This window comes from Pongo pygmaeus, chromosome 1 (genome assembly GCF_028885625.2).
Source record: "Pongo pygmaeus isolate AG05252 chromosome 1, NHGRI_mPonPyg2-v2.0_pri, whole genome shotgun sequence".
NCBI classification, from domain to species: Eukaryota; Metazoa; Chordata; class Mammalia; order Primates; family Hominidae; genus Pongo; species Pongo pygmaeus.
In genome coordinates, this window is record NC_072373.2 from 69,655,105 (window position 1) to 69,670,188 (window position 15,084).

General features: G+C 52.7%; 1 protein-coding gene across 1 annotated transcript in view; it reads right to left on the bottom strand.

The window, feature by feature from the left end:
• Nucleotides 1–6,379, bottom strand: part of LHX4 (LIM homeobox 4) — a 44,703-nt gene extending 38,324 nt beyond the window's left edge. Inside the window, exon 1 of the mRNA XM_063650819.1 lies at nucleotides 6,202–6,379. Coding sequence (XP_063506889.1) covers nucleotides 6,202–6,277 — 76 coding nt within the window. The 5' untranslated portion in view covers nucleotides 6,278–6,379. The remainder of the gene's footprint in view (nucleotides 1–6,201) is intronic.
• Between the last annotated feature and the right edge of the window lie 8,705 nt (nucleotides 6,380–15,084).

Below are 15,084 nucleotides of genomic sequence, written 5' to 3' on the forward strand. Positions count from 1 at the left end.
GCTGCCACAGCAAACTGCTGCTTCAGTCTGTCTCCAACCTTGGGTTTCTCAAAGTGGGTAATATTACTCTTTTTGTCCTCTCTTCAGCTAAACTGGTTCCAAGTCCCTATGCGTTCCAAAGCTCCTCAGCTGTATTCCTGAAAAATTTCCTTAATTGAAAGAAAAGGCACAAGGTCCCTTTATCCGATTCCACCTACCCTCCCCCCATCCACAACTCTTCAATAGGAAAAGGACACAAGTTTCCCAGCCAGAGAAATCCACTAAATACCCACCATGCCTGCCCAAAACAAGAAGCTCAAAGCAGATTTCATAACAAGGTAATAGAAAGAACAGTTAATTCCTGTTAACTAATTTTCCATCCCTGCAGGACTGCAAGACCCATCCTCCTTCCCCCGGCTCCTCCTCTCCTCCCAGCACTGGGGTCTCTGGCTTCAGTCTGCTAATGTGGGTGCTAAGTAATCACTAATTGACTGTAACGCAGAGTGAAAGGGCATTAAAATCCGAGGCAACTGGGAAGTTAGGACAATGCAAATATTTAGGACTTGCGGCTGTCTACACCTGGCCAGCGGGGTCATCGGGTCACTGTTCAAAATACAAGATGCCCCTGTGGCCCAAGTTTTTGTCTACTCAATGGAAAGAAATTGCTTTGCTGGTTTCCCGGCTCTCCCACCCCCACCCCACCTCTAGGAGCACTCGGTTTTTAAAAATGGACCCTGGTATTTGCAGCCCTGTAGGCGGTCTCCGAGACGTCTTGAGGGCTCGCTTTACCCTAATCCTCAGCATTTAGTCTACATTCTTGCCTTAACCCCCCTTTGTTTTTGGCGTGTCAAGAGGCAGGTGCAGATACACCTAGCTTCGGTCGTCCTTCCTTCAACTTCCTGCTGCTCCCGGTTTTATCCCTCCACGGCTTTTCTAGTAATTCATTTCCTTCTTCATTAGTTTCACCCTTCAGATCCCTTTAAAAGACACGTTTGCCCCACTGTCTAAAAATAATAAGGTCCCATCCTGCACAAAGCAAACCCCCTGAGACACAGGGATGCGCTCGGTCCCAGTCCAGCCGCGGCCTCTCGTGCGGTGGGTGCACCCGGTGGCCCGCGCCACCTCGCCTTCCCCGGCGGCGCACAGTGCCACCAACTCCCTTCCCTGGTCGATTTTAATTGACATCCTCAGCCGCCTAGGTAGAGACTCTGTCTCTCTGGAGCCTGACACGTTTCCAGCGCTCGTCAAGGTCCACTAAGCTGCGGAACCGAGTGGGGAGCCGAGGCTCGAACACCCGCAGAACGCGCGGGCCGGGCACACCCGCCGGCGGCCTCCCCGCTCCGAGGAGGAGGAACCCCTTCAAAAATGGGAGCATCGCTTTCCCAGGGTTAAACAGTCACATTAGACTCGAGCCGCCGGGGTTGGGGTTTAATTTTGTCATTCCAAATGCTTGGAACGAAATGGGTCTGGAGAGGAAGAGAGGTTTTCACCCGGCCTCCTCCTAATGGGCGCGCCGTCCGCACTCGCGCCTGCCGCGCCTATCCTTGCTGGAAAAGTCCCTGCTACCACTCTAAAGGGCAGCAAAGGGGTCCCAGGCCTGGCTAATTCCAGCTCAGTCGGACCTCTGGGCTACCTGAGATAATAAGCTCCGAAAACGGGCGCGAACCTCTGGGCAGATGGACCGCAAGGGCCAAGGCGCAGGAACCTCTATTGCAGCGCACCGGGGAGAGAGAGGCGGTCCCTCCCTTGCCCCCTTCTGGGCTACGACCTTTACCCACGGCTGCGGGACGCAGTAAGCGCAAAGCCGGCTATCCGCGAAGGGCCAGCCGCCCTGTCCACATCTACCTCCACCGGCGAGCCCCTCAAAACCCAGAGCACGCCCGGGATTCCCGGGCGAGTGCCCAGGATCGTGCGCCGCCCAGGGGTGCGCAGCAAACGCTCATTTAAAGAATTCATCGTCTGTTCCCCGGGCCACCCAGGCCGGCATCTGCCTGCGGGGCGGAGGAGCCCTGCCCCGGTCGCAGCGAGGTCGTGTGGGTCGCGCTCCCAGACCCTAGGACGCCACTCCTGCTCAGCCCTGCGTAGCCCCGCCTAGCTCTGGTTTTCCGCGAGCCCAGACCTCGGCCAAGCGAGGAAATAAACTTGAGTTAGGTCCTGCTTCTTCTCAGTCCCGACTTTACGACTTCCCGGGACACTGCGGACCGCTCAGTGCGGACCTTTGCCCTTCACCTGCTGCACCTGCGTGCTCTGTGTCCGGCTTTAACAGTTAATTCCGCATGCGGAGCGCACTGGGACAGCGGCTTTCCAAGCTTCCCTCCGTGCTCACCGCCCTCTCAGATAACAAGGCCCTGGAAAGGAGGAGGCCGGAGCCCTCTCGCCCCTTGGGAGTCCTCAGCCATCTGCTGTCCCAAGCGGGGCGCTGCCGCGCTCACCCAGGTTTCTCCAAACTCCCTTCTATGTGGTGCGCAGCTCTGGCCAGGGGCTGGAACGGGATCCTAGCAGTTAGGACATCGGAACCCCCAACCCATCAGGCCCAAATCGGCCGGCGGGGACAGCTGACCTCATCTGTAAAAATTGTCTCCCGCCTGAGAATATTCTTGCGACGCAGGGAGGCAGGTCTATGGTGCCTACAGCTGCTATATCGGAATGTTCGGAATATGATAGAATCTCAATCTAACATATATATATAATTTGTGTGTGTCTGTTTATCGCACAAAGAGACAAGGCAGGAATGGAAAGAAGAGCGAACAGCACCAGCGTTTGAGCGAACTCCTGTCTTGGACAGTGAATCCATCTCACCCCCTTAAGAAATGTCCTGCAAGAAGGACGGTCAACAACCCCGCGGACTCGGATCTGCAACTCGACCTGCGCTGGGACATTTACCCCACGCACCCCAGAGGAGCCCCAGGAGGGGAAGTCCCAGGGAAAACCTTCACCCGACCCTACCAAACACAAAATAAAATACCTTTTTCCTACAGCTTCGGGGTTCGCCAGAGCTTGCCGGAAGCATTTTAGGAGACAAGGAGGGGGACAGAGACCCCCAGGCCTGCATTCCAATTACCACCCCCAGCCGAGACCCCGCGGGGCTCCTCCTTCTCCCGTGCGGGCTGCCCTCTCTCCCACCAGCGATCCGGGCCGCAGGCTTCCGTCGTCCTTTCCCTCGGTGCCTGGGGAGATTACACGGCAGATGGGTCAAAACCGAGGCGGATAAAACGCCCCACCTTCCTATATGTCCCGCGCTTTTCCGCGTCTCCTCAGAGGGCAGGGCCGGCCAGCAGGGCCCCGACGCGTGGAGGGACTGCTGAGGTCCGGGGAGAGAGTTTTGGAGGCGGCTCGGAAGGCTCTCGCCGTACCCGCACCCAACACGGCCCCGGTCAGGCGCTGTGAGGACATCCCTACAGCCCGGAGGGAGGTGGCGGGGACGAGCTGTCGGTGCGGGCCGTAGGGACAGCTGTAGGGCTGTCGGCGGGACGAGGCCCGCACCGGGGGCCGCGCGACCAAGGCGCGGTAAAAAACCAGGAGGGCTACGGCGCGAACTGCTAGTCCGCACGGGAGCCTGCGGGGGCGGGAGGCCGGGACAGGGTGGCGAGGAAGAGGCCAAGTCTGGAGCAAGACCAGCGATGAGAGAGAAATTATTACATCATTTGGAAACGTTTTCCTAAAGGGTATGCCCCTCACCCATCCCCAAATAAGCAAAGGAATAATCCAGCTGCCGCCGAAATAAGCTGGATTTAAATCACTTCTTCTAAAATGCCCCTAGAGGGGAGGACACTAAAGGCACCGAGCTTGGGGACACCTAGACCTGCGTCCCCAAGTGCTCCATTCGTGGTGACTCCGTGTGATGAAGAGGCGAACATGTCTGTGTTGAGGGGGAAACCCTTCTAGTTGGCGACTGGAGGGACCCCTGTGGGAGAGCGTTTCTTTTGTCTCCCCTCCTCTAGGGTTTAAGAGCCTACTGTCCCGGAAGGCCCAAGGGTGTGCCCCACAACCCCTCGAGCTTTCCCCTTCTTAGGCCACTGGGCCCAGTCCCAAGAAAGCTAATAGTTGTGTATATGTGGGTGATGGGGACCTATCCCGCGGTCCCAGCACCAACAGCCTAACAGCCAGAGGCCAGATGTGCTGCAAGGGAGGGTACAATCCACTCACATTCCAAGAGGAAATAAAAGCTGGATCCGGAAGTCTTCAGGGACTGGGCCCCTCAATTTTGGCCGATGCCTCCTCCAACCAAGGTCACAAAACGCGGACAAAGGGAGGACTGACCACCCCCTCTAGATTAGACATTGCCTCCCTGGGCCACCTTGGGGGGGGGGGCGTGGAAGTTCCTTTGTACACCTCAGGTTTTCCACAGTGTGAACCTAAACTCAGCCTTGGCAAACTGTAGCTCTGAAGGTGAGTTCTGGGCATTTTAGCAAAGCGACTCCCTGACGTCGAACATCAAAGTTGTCTCTGAACAAGGGAAGCAAAAAGTGAGACAATCAGAGTGTCACTCATCACAAGAAAGGCCGTCAGAGCAGAGACCATCGTCCTTCATTGGGGTCCCAACAGACAGGTCACCTACGGACCACAGCCATGAGAGCACAGACGTACTGGGTACCAAGGACACTAGTAACATACACACACCCTTCCCCCACTCATGCACTCTCCTCACTCGCGCAGAGCTACAAGCAGCTTAAGGACTCGGTGCACCTTTGCAGGGTTTCTGTTTCCGTTTTTGCAGGGGCTGAGAACCCACTCTGTCCCTGCGTGTGTGCGGGGTGTGGGGAGTAGTAAATCTCCAATGCCTTCTATGGAAACATCTTAGCGGTAAACTCCCTAAGGCTCAACACAGACGTGGAACTGTTTGCCAGCAGTTGACACAAAAACACGCAAAGAATAACTGTAGAATACAGCCAAGAAACAATCTAAATAGGCTTGGAAGAAGCTATTCTTTTCTAGTCCCTTCTCAAAAACTTCCCAGGGAAGCCCACGGTACGCCTGCCCTCCGAGGGATCGCCGGACAGAAACCCTGCCATGGAGACCCGAGGCGCAGGAGGGCGCGCTAGTGCGCCCTAGTTTGTAAGTAGTCACCATCCCTGGGTGAACTGGCCCTTACTTAAAGTAAACCCCGAAGATGTAGCTACCGCACCACTAAAGAAGTCGCAGGCGGAAGTACAACCCCTTGGCAAGCGGGGCGAGGGACTCCTTGGTCTCTCTAGGGTGCCCAGGGCGCCCTGCTGAGCGTGCGAGCCACCGGAGCAGGACTCTCCCCGCGCTCGCCGCGCGCGCGCGCGCGCGACGACTCGGCACCTGTTCTGGCCTCTGCACAGATTCCCTGTCGGGGACTCTCGCTCAGGAGTGAAGGACAGAGACGGATTCCCTCCGGGAAAATCTCTGCGCGCGCACACCCATACACACAGAGAGAGACTTGGGGATAAACACACCGCAAGCTCCCGCTGTCTCGCTAATTTCGGGCGCAGGAAGAAAGCGGGCGGGCAGGCTAGCAAAGCGCCCACACATCCCCGTCTCTACCCCTCCAAACCCGAGCCACCCTCAGCACCTGCCCTCGCGTGCGCAAAGGCTGAACCCGGAATTCACAACTTGCGGGCGCTTCTCCCTCCCCTGCATTCCTAGGCTAGCTGGAATGCGCGAGCAGATTCCCTCACAAGGAGCAGTCAGTTTCCGGCGGCGCACGCGGCGGGCGCCGCGGGCAGTAGCGGCTGGGGACTCACCCGGCACGCACGCCCGGGGCGCGGGCCGCAGGGACTAAGAGTGTGGCTGGGGTTTCTCCGCCGCCAGCCCCAGGGGCGAGAGACGCGCTCTCCAACTTCCCGCCAGCTGGGGTGAAGTTGCACTAGCGGTTCTGCAAGCGCTGACCGTCACGCCGGCGAAAGAAGATTTGTGGGGACCACCCTCGCCCTCAGGCCTGGCCTACAGCTCCTACCCCTGGATGTCCCCAAACAGCACTCTCCCCAGCGTTCCAAAAAAAGCCTTGGGCTGGAGATGCGGGGTTCGGTACTCGGCTTGCCTCAAGCATGATCCAACAGGCGTTCACATTCGGCCCCAAACAGCCAAGAGCCTGGCCCCCTCAAACGCACTCTGGCCGATGCCCCTGCCCTGTGACCGCCTCTGCGCCCCGGCCGCCAGCCCCTCCCGGCCCCCGAGCGGCGTCCGGCCCGCCCCGCAGCGCTGAGGCTGCTAGCTGTCTTGTTAGAATTAAATCAGCGAGAAAGGGGGGTGTCTTACGTTGCATCGGCACACCTAGCATCTCCGGGAGCCCCTTGACAGCCCCTTCCGCGGGGACAGTCGCACTCTGCATCATCTCGGAGCGAGAGCCAGCGAGTCGCAGTCTACGGAGATCTCTCGCTCTCTCGCTCTAGCTCGATTCAAAAATTTCAAAATAATAATTAAAACCCCAAGCAGGCCGCTGGAGTCACGGTGGAAGCCGGGCCCTCCGCTTCTCTGGGAGGACTCCACAGGCTGGCCGGCCCCCTCCCCCCGCCAGTCCCCAGTCTGTTTCCAGTCCCTTTGATCTCGCTCTCCGGGGTTGGTGCACATCCCAGGTTGAGACGCTGTTGCTGCAGCTCTGGCTTTTTTCCCTCTCCTCCCTCCCCCGCCCGCTCCTTCGCCCTCCCCCTCCACCCTTCGCGTGCCGGCCGCCCGGGAGGCCGCGGTCACCCGGGCGTTTTGATTCATTCACACTGCAGGAGCGGCCGTGACGTCGCTTTCCGCAGGGAGGCCCGCCCTTCGGCACATCCCCCAACCCGGCGGCGGGCAGCCGACCCCGGCGGGAGTGGGGGTCCCGGCGCCCCGAGTGAGGCCGGCGGGGCGGAGGGGGGCGGGGCGGCAGGGAGCGGGGCGGGGCCTCGCAGGCCGGCACCCCCCCGCCTCCGCCTCCGCCCAGCAGTGGCGGGCTCGCGCCCTGGGTATAAATTCTGCGGATGGCCCGCCGCGGCAGCAGGTGGTCGGACACGGCGGCGCCCTGGGTTTGCGGGTCTTCGTGGGTTCCAAGCCCGCGCGGCTCGTGTCCTCCTCACTCCTCCGTTCGGACCCAGGGGCGGGGCGGAGGCCCGGGCCGGGGCCGCATCGCTGTGTCTTCGCCTTGCGCGCTCTCGGTCCCCGGCTTCGCTCCGCCGGACGGAGCGCGCTCCGTAACCGATGACTCCATCCATCTTCCTCCTCCTCTTCTCCCCTGGCCAATTCCTTTCCTGCCGGCACTTCCCAGCCCCTGCTCTCTCTCCCCCGCGTCTGGCTGAGGCTGGGCCAAGGGACAGCCCGTACTCGGCCCGGGACGCGCCAGTCACGCGGCGGGCGGCGGCGGCCCGGGCTGGAGAAGGCGGCCAGGGGCTGTGCGCGGAGGTGGCGGGACGCAGGCCCCCCGCGCGCGTCCCCGCAGACCACGGCCTGCAGCCGGAGTCCGCACTTGCCTCCAGCTCCGCAGGGCAGCGGCCCCAAACCTCCCGGCGGCGGGGCCTCCCCGGCCGCCCTGCCACCAGTCGTCCAGCTCGGCCCTGTCTTAGGTCCCCAGAGCCCGCTCTGCCTCTCCGGCTGCCACCGCGGGTGCTTTGAACCATCCGCGACCTCGTGCGTGCAGGGCGGCAGTGAGCACACGGACGCCGGGGCTAACCAGCCAAAGGGCTTGCAATGCTTACTGTATTTACGAGATGCATGGACAGGTAGAGAGAGAAACGCTTAAAACAAATTCTCCTCAACGCGAGTTTCTGGCAGAAATAGAAGGCCCAACGCTGGGACGAGGTCTCCTCTGACGCTCCATCAGGCGCTCGACGCCTCCGGGGTGCAGGCGCGGGAAGCCCACCCCGTCTGCCCCAAGACCCAGCCGCTCTCCTGCCCCCAGCCCCCACGGCATTTCCTTCCAGAAATGCAGACAGACGCGTCCTTCCAGCCTAGTGCGGTTCAGCTTAGGCGGGAAGGGGGACTGTGTGCCCTCCCCAGCCTTCCAGAACCTTCCCTGCTGTTTCCCCTGGCGTCATCTCCAAACAAGGGACACCTGCTCACCTTTAAGGGAGGAGCATGGGGCGGGGGAGAATGGCCTGGTCGTCTGCGCTGCTTAGAATTAGTCTCCAATGAGGTCACAGTGACTTCTGTGTGTCTTGGTACTGGGTTGGCATCATCTCTTCCCTTGTTTACCTGCGAGGTGACTCCCGTGCGCGAGACAATATACACAAGAAGAAAAAAGCAAAAGAACCCAGTGACATTTTTAGTGTTTACCAAAATGTGTTCTATAGAAGTATAACTAGTAAGCAAACACGGGGAAACGCCATCCTCATTTGCAGTGAAAAACACGCAAGACAAGACAACACGTGCACACCTTTTTCTGTTTGTGAGATGACCGACGCGGGGGAGGGGCGTCCTAGAGTTCAGGATTGGCGAAGGGGCTTGGACACTCTCACCAATACTGCTGGGTGCTTATAAACTCTTAACATCCGTTTGGAAAGAAATTTGGCAATATGTATCAAACTCATAAATTTTTCATACCCTTTAGTTTATGTAGTACTTTTGAGTGTCTATTCCACGCAAATCTAGAATTTTTTATAAAAGTTTCATGCGTGAAAATGTTTATTACAGTATTATGTTTTGGAGAAAAATAACCTAAATAGCCAACAAAAGAACAGTGGCTTAGGGAAGTAGATTAAATTGTTTGGTAGTATGTTATAGAATCATGGAAACCAATTATGAAACCCAATAACATGGGGATGCTTGTGAAATACTAATTTTTTTAAAAGCACAATGCAATAGCATAGGATTATAAATATGTAAAAATCTTAGTCAAATGTAAAGGCAATGATAATACCCACTGTTGGTTAGGCTGTGGGGAAATTAGAAAACAATTTCCTGGTGGGGATTGCAAAGAGGGGAAATGTCTTTTCAGGACGTTTTGGCTACAAATGTGATGGATTTGACCCAATTTCTACAGAAATTTATCCAAAGAAAATAATCAAGAATGTTTGTAAAGATGTAGTTACAAGGATGTTTATAAGGTTTTTAAAAGGGAAAACCTAAATATCCAACAACAGGGGATAGTAAATAAGTTACAGTAAATTATTAAATTAAGTAAAATGGAATGCTATGAAGTTAGAAATAATACAACAAGAATATTTAACGTAGAAAAGGGTTTGAGATTTATTAGGAAATGTGAAAAAAATATGAAGCAGTATGAACTTCAGGAACTTTTTTTTAAAAAAAAGCATAAACACTGTACACTTAAAAATGGTAAAGATGGTAAATTATATGTATATTTTACCTCAATAAAAAATTGTTTAAAATAGGAGTAAAAAAATGCCAAAGTGTACAAGTGGTTATCTGTACAGTGGATATTTTATTTTGTTCTCTTTGCTTTTTTCAGTTTTCTCAGTGAGCACATTATTTTATAAAGCAGAAAAAAACTAATAAAATGCTTTTTAAAATATTAGGGAAAAGGTAAGAAAAGATATCAAAATACTATTGAAAAGAATACTAGGAAAAAGGTATATTAGGGAGATGCACTATGGAATTTTTTCCTTTTTCTTTTTTCCAGATTTTCTGTATAGTGATTATTTTTCAGTAATATTAGTAAAAGATAACATTCAAATGCAGTGAATGTAAAGCATATATAGTAATTACTTTTATAATTTAAAATTATATTTTAAAAATGCTCTCTGCAGCTCCTGCTTCCCTGATTTGAACCTGCTGGGGTCCTGCCCTTTTCCCATTGCATGTCACTAGCCTGTCACTAGGTGAGGAACAGCCTTACTGTGGTGGGGACTTTTCTCTGCCCAAGACTGATTCAGGGGATACCACTTTCACCTGTGTCGTTTGGCAGACAAGCCCAGGAAAGTCAGCTTAGCTCTCAGTTCTTGCAGCTGTAAGCAGCAGCTCCGACATACCTTGCACCCCCATGCCCACACACACAGGGCAGCTCAGCCAATAAATGCCCTTTCCACATTCTGAGGCTTTTTTTTCTTTTCTTCTCTTTTTTTTTTTTTTTTCTTTTTGAGACAGTGTCTCACTCTGTCACCCAAGCTGGAGTGCAGTGGCATGATCTCAGCCCACTGCAAGCTCCGCCTCCTCCTGGGTTCACACTATTCTCCTGCCTCAGCCTCCCGAGTAGCTGGGATTACAGGCGCGCACCACCACACCCAGCTAATTACTGTATTTTTAGTAGAGATGGGGGGTCTCACCATGTTGGCCAGGATGGTCCTGATCTCTTGACCTCGTGATCTGCCCGCCTCGGCCACCCAAAGTGCTGGTATTATAGGCTTGAGCCACCACGCCCGGCCATTCTGAGGCTTTTCTAAAAGCATTTGCCTCTTGTATGAGCCGGGTCCCATTCCCAAGGTCCTCCAATAGCATCTATACCAGCCAAGACACTTCACTTCCCCTGGGACCTCAGCATTCCCATCTGCAAATGAGGAACCCCTAGCAAAAAGCTTTCCTTAAACAGATTTTAGTGCCGACTGCTGTTGATGGTAATAATAATAATAATAACATAGTAGCATATGGTAGTAATGATAACAACTAATATTTATTGAAAGTTTGCAACTGTACCAAAGTGCTTCTACCTGCATAATTCTACCTATTCTTCATGAGGAAGTGATGCATGGTTTCATCATACCTATTTGGTGGATGAAAAAACCGAGGCTAGCAGGTGCTAAGCTGTTTTCTACCCCCAGAGGATGGGAGAATGGCTGAATCCCACAGAAGTCCATTAATCTCTACTACGGAATGGCCCAGAAAAGCCCTTGGGGTGAGACTCAGTTTGGATTAAAATCCCTGAGCTGACTCAGCAAGGCTTTTCTCACCACAGTGCACCCAGGGCTGGCAGGTGACCTCCCAGGAATGTTCCTCAGAGCCAGGCATGTCCCTTTGGGCCAGGACCTGGTTGGAGGGTGAGCACTAGAGGATGGGCCTGTGGTGGGGTGATGTGGCTTTCTTCAGGTCCAAGTTCTGTCAGAGAACTTGAACAATAGCCAGTACAAAGTATCCAGTACTTGCTAGACATTTATACATTCCATTTCTGGAAACCAAACCCAACATGTCAGGGGATCCAATTCAGAGGCAAGACACTCAATTTAGGAAAATGATTATTATAGCTTACATTTATCTAGCATTTTACATTTTACAAAGTTCCTCCACATATTTTATCTCATTTTATCTTCATAATTATGCCCGGGCTTGGGTATGATTATCAGGAAACAGAGAGGTTAAGTGGTTTGCCCAAGGTCACACAGCTAATAAATTGCAGTGCCAACTGGAAATTAAATCCAGTCTTTTGACTCTCAATCTGGTGTTCTTTCCACTCGGCCCAGCAGTCTAGTGTGTCTTCTAACCCTTCCATCTTAAGAGCTTCACAGAGTAGGCAAGTTCACTCTCAGATGCCAGGAATCCTGAACCCCAGGCTCTTTCTCCACTGAGGGACGAATCTCACTGCCCCTGCTCCCCTCCCTGTCATCCCAGCTCTAATCATCTCCTCCTCATCCTCATTCCTCTCAAAGCCCCTTTCATCATTTGCATTTTGAAACTGTTTCCTTAATTATTCTCCTGCTGTTGGAAACCTGCTTTCCCCGGGCTCTGTGGCATCCTTTGATTTATCTCTGTCTGGATAACAGCTCCCCGATTCTCCTTGGGGAATTCAATTTTCATTCATTTTTCTGCTGGGCTAGATTGATATAGACCCTCTGCCCCAGTCCATATTACTCATCCCAGCAGAGAGAACCAGGGAGACCAACCCTTAGCCCGGCCCCTGGGGAGCCACTGTCTTGTTCAGGGAGCCACAAGGAGTTCTCCAATAAAAGGACAGGGGCCTTTGCTCTTCTCCATCTGTCCACCCAGTCCTTCCAGTCATTTGTCACAGGGCCTTTCATGGGCCCACCACTTTGTCATTTGTCTCATTCTCTTCCCAGAACCTTGCAGGGATCTCTCCCCACCAGGATGCTGATCAGAAGGCCATCCCTGCTCATCTTAAACCTGCCCTGTGTCCTTGACACAGGAATTTAAGGGATATGGAAAAGAGATGGTCCTGTACTTGGCCATCTAACTCTCAAGATTCTGTCTCAGTTAGTGGCTAAGAAACAGGACAAGAAAAGGGCACTGGGATCCTTAGAGGAAGACGGAAAGTAACAATGGCTCACACTTACATTGCCAGCCCTGTTCTAATGCTGCACGTATATTCCTCATGAAACCCCCACAGATCCTTAGAGGCAGGTACTATCATTATCCCTATTCTACAGATGAGGAAAATGAGGCACAGAGAGGTCAAGTAATGTGCCCAAGGTTGCACAGGTAGCAAGCAGCAGAGCTAGGATATGGTCACAGGTAGTTTGGCTTTATCCTTGCAGCATCACCAGCATCATCAAATAATCCTTATTTAAGGGTTCCTGGGTATGGCCAGGTGAGGGGTCCATGCAGAGTACATGACCCAGCAAGGCCAAGTCCTCTAAGCCCATCTCTGAAGCTATCACATCCCATGGCTGTGTGTATGGGGGAGCTGGGGAGTTTAGTCTTGTTCCAATTTCAGAGTTAATTCTCTTTATTTCTCAAAAGTCTATAGTACTGGCTGGGCATGGTGGCTCATGCCTGTAATCCCAGCACTTTGGGAGGCCAAGGCAGGCAGATCACCTGAGGACAGGAGTTTGAGAACAGCCTGGCCAACATGGTGAAACCCTGTCTCTACTAAAAATACAAAAATTAGCCAGGCGCGGTGGCCGGTGCCTGTAATCCCGGCTACCAAGGAGGCTGAGGCAGGAGAACTGCTTGAACCCGGGAGGTGGAGGTAGCAGTGAGCCGAGATCACGCCACTGCACTCCAGCCTGGGTGACAGAGTGAGACCCTGTCTCAAAAGAAAAAAAATAAAAAGTCTACCTAGATCATTCCTTAATTCGTGCATTCATCGGGCATCTATCTATGCCAGCTCCATGACAGGCCCTGGAAGGCAATGACCTGGAGTGCCAAGTGCAGACAGTTCACAGCTTACTTTGCTCCAGGACTGGCAACATTCCCATAAAATTATGTCAGCAAAGTTCTCCAGATGCCTGTCTTCCTTGTGTTGGGAAGGGGTTGGAGAACTGGGTTAGTAAATGTTTGGGTTCTGGGCTTAGATGACGTGCATTCAAATCCCAACTTGGATACATTCTGGCAAGTTCCTTTTCCGCTTTCCCTGAGGTCACATAGCTAATAAATTGTAGTGCCAACTGGAAATTAAATCCAGTCTTTTGACTAAATGGGGTTAACAATAGCACTCTACTCACAGATTGTTACCCACCGTACCTAGTAAGCATCATGATTATACCCTCTGCAATATTTTGCTTTTTTTTTTCTTTTCCTTGTTTTACATTTATAGGGGAAACCAAGGGACAAGAAACTCTCTTGGATGTTCTTAAGTGAAGACTAGACTTTGGGAGCTTTTCTTTCCTAAGCATGCAGTTGGGATAGAGAGAGCCCCATGGCCATGGACTGTTCTTGGTTTTCTCCATTTTGCAGATGGAGGAAACCTGCTCTTTCAATTCTGCCACAAGCTGAGGTCAATGTGCCAGAATTGCTTCTTGGGTGAAATTTTAGCTATCTTGTGAAAAGCTCCACTCCGTCATGGCAACAGACACCTTGCTTGTACCAAGCAAAGGGGACAGGAAGGTATAGCTGGGCTGATTCTGTATTTTTCCTTCGGAAGCTGTTCTGCCCACACTGCTTTGCACCTATGTTCTCTTCATTTTTGTTTGTTTTCTGATTTGACTTAATCTCCAAATTTATGTAAAGAAGGAGCTTAGATTCCAGATGCTGCACAACTGACACCTTCCCCACTTCCCCCTTTCCTCATCTTCCCTCCAGGATTCAGTGGCATCTCAAATCCAAGAATGGTCTTAGTGACCAACATTTTTTATAGTGCTTGACAGCTTACTAGGTGCCTTTCCATACCCCTTCTCACTGAAGCCTCACAAGGCAGGTAGATCACATCATACTCCAACCACTTTCTAGATGAGGAAACCAAAGCACAGAGAGGTTGCGCTGTCTGGGCTTGACCTAGGGCTCTGTCTGAGAGCTTCTAACCAGATGATCCATTTCTCAGCTCTTGAAGAGGACGCTAGAAATGGTAAGGAGAAGGGGTGGAAAGCCCAGCCTGGCTCCATTTTAAATAGCTGCAGGTGTCAAAGCTAATCTATAAAACAACCCCGTCATTGTCTTGGCAAAAGATTTTTACTAGAGGAGCCTAACTCAGCAGTTTCCCTTCAGGAACTGACTTATAACCAAAACATGTAAATGTGTTCGATGTGGGCAGAGGGAACAGGAGGAAGGCCCAGGAGGTGTGTGTGGGACAGGCTGTGAGGCAGGGGCCAGACTCCCGATTCTGGAACCAGACAGACTTCAGTGTGGGTTCCAGCCATGCTGCCTGCTGGGTGTGACCCCATGTGAGCTTCAATTTACTTATTTATGTAATGGGATAGTGACAATTCCTACCTAATACCATTGGCAAAGGAGGAAAAAAGCCTTTAGCACAAGGCCTAGCACAAGCAAGCCCCCATAATTGTGATGCTCTTTATTGTCCAAGAACAGGGGGTTCCCTGCTTGGCCTCTTCTCACTTCTCACATCCTGGTTCACTATGAAGAGGTTGCCACTGGTCACCAAAACTTTCTGCTTGAAAACACTGACCTGCAGAAAAGGGACCAGGTCACTAGAACTGTGGCCACTTTTGGTGCTCAAGGAGGAAATATTGAGAGCTTTGGGGGCAAAGGATTTCCCCCCAGACCTCACCTGAGGAGGTACTCTGCAGAGAACATAAACCCTGGCTCTCATCTACATCTGAGTTTTATGTCTGTGGGAAGTTAAACCCCGGGAGCCTCTGTTTTCCTGTGCTTAAATAGGGGTGATACTCCCATAATTATCCTGAGAAGAGGCTGTTGGGGATCAGGAGATCCCATAGACAAAGCTCCTAAGGCAAATGCTCCACGAATATTCCTTCTGCTACGGGGCCTTTCACTGAGCTCCTCAGACTTTCCTATGCATATCATCACCGGGGTGCTGTTCAAATGCAGGCTCTGACTCCATATGTCTGGGGCCTAGGATTCTGCATTTCTAAGGGTTTCCTAGGGATGCTGATGCTGCTGGCCTCTGGACCTCAGGGTATGTGGGGACGCTCC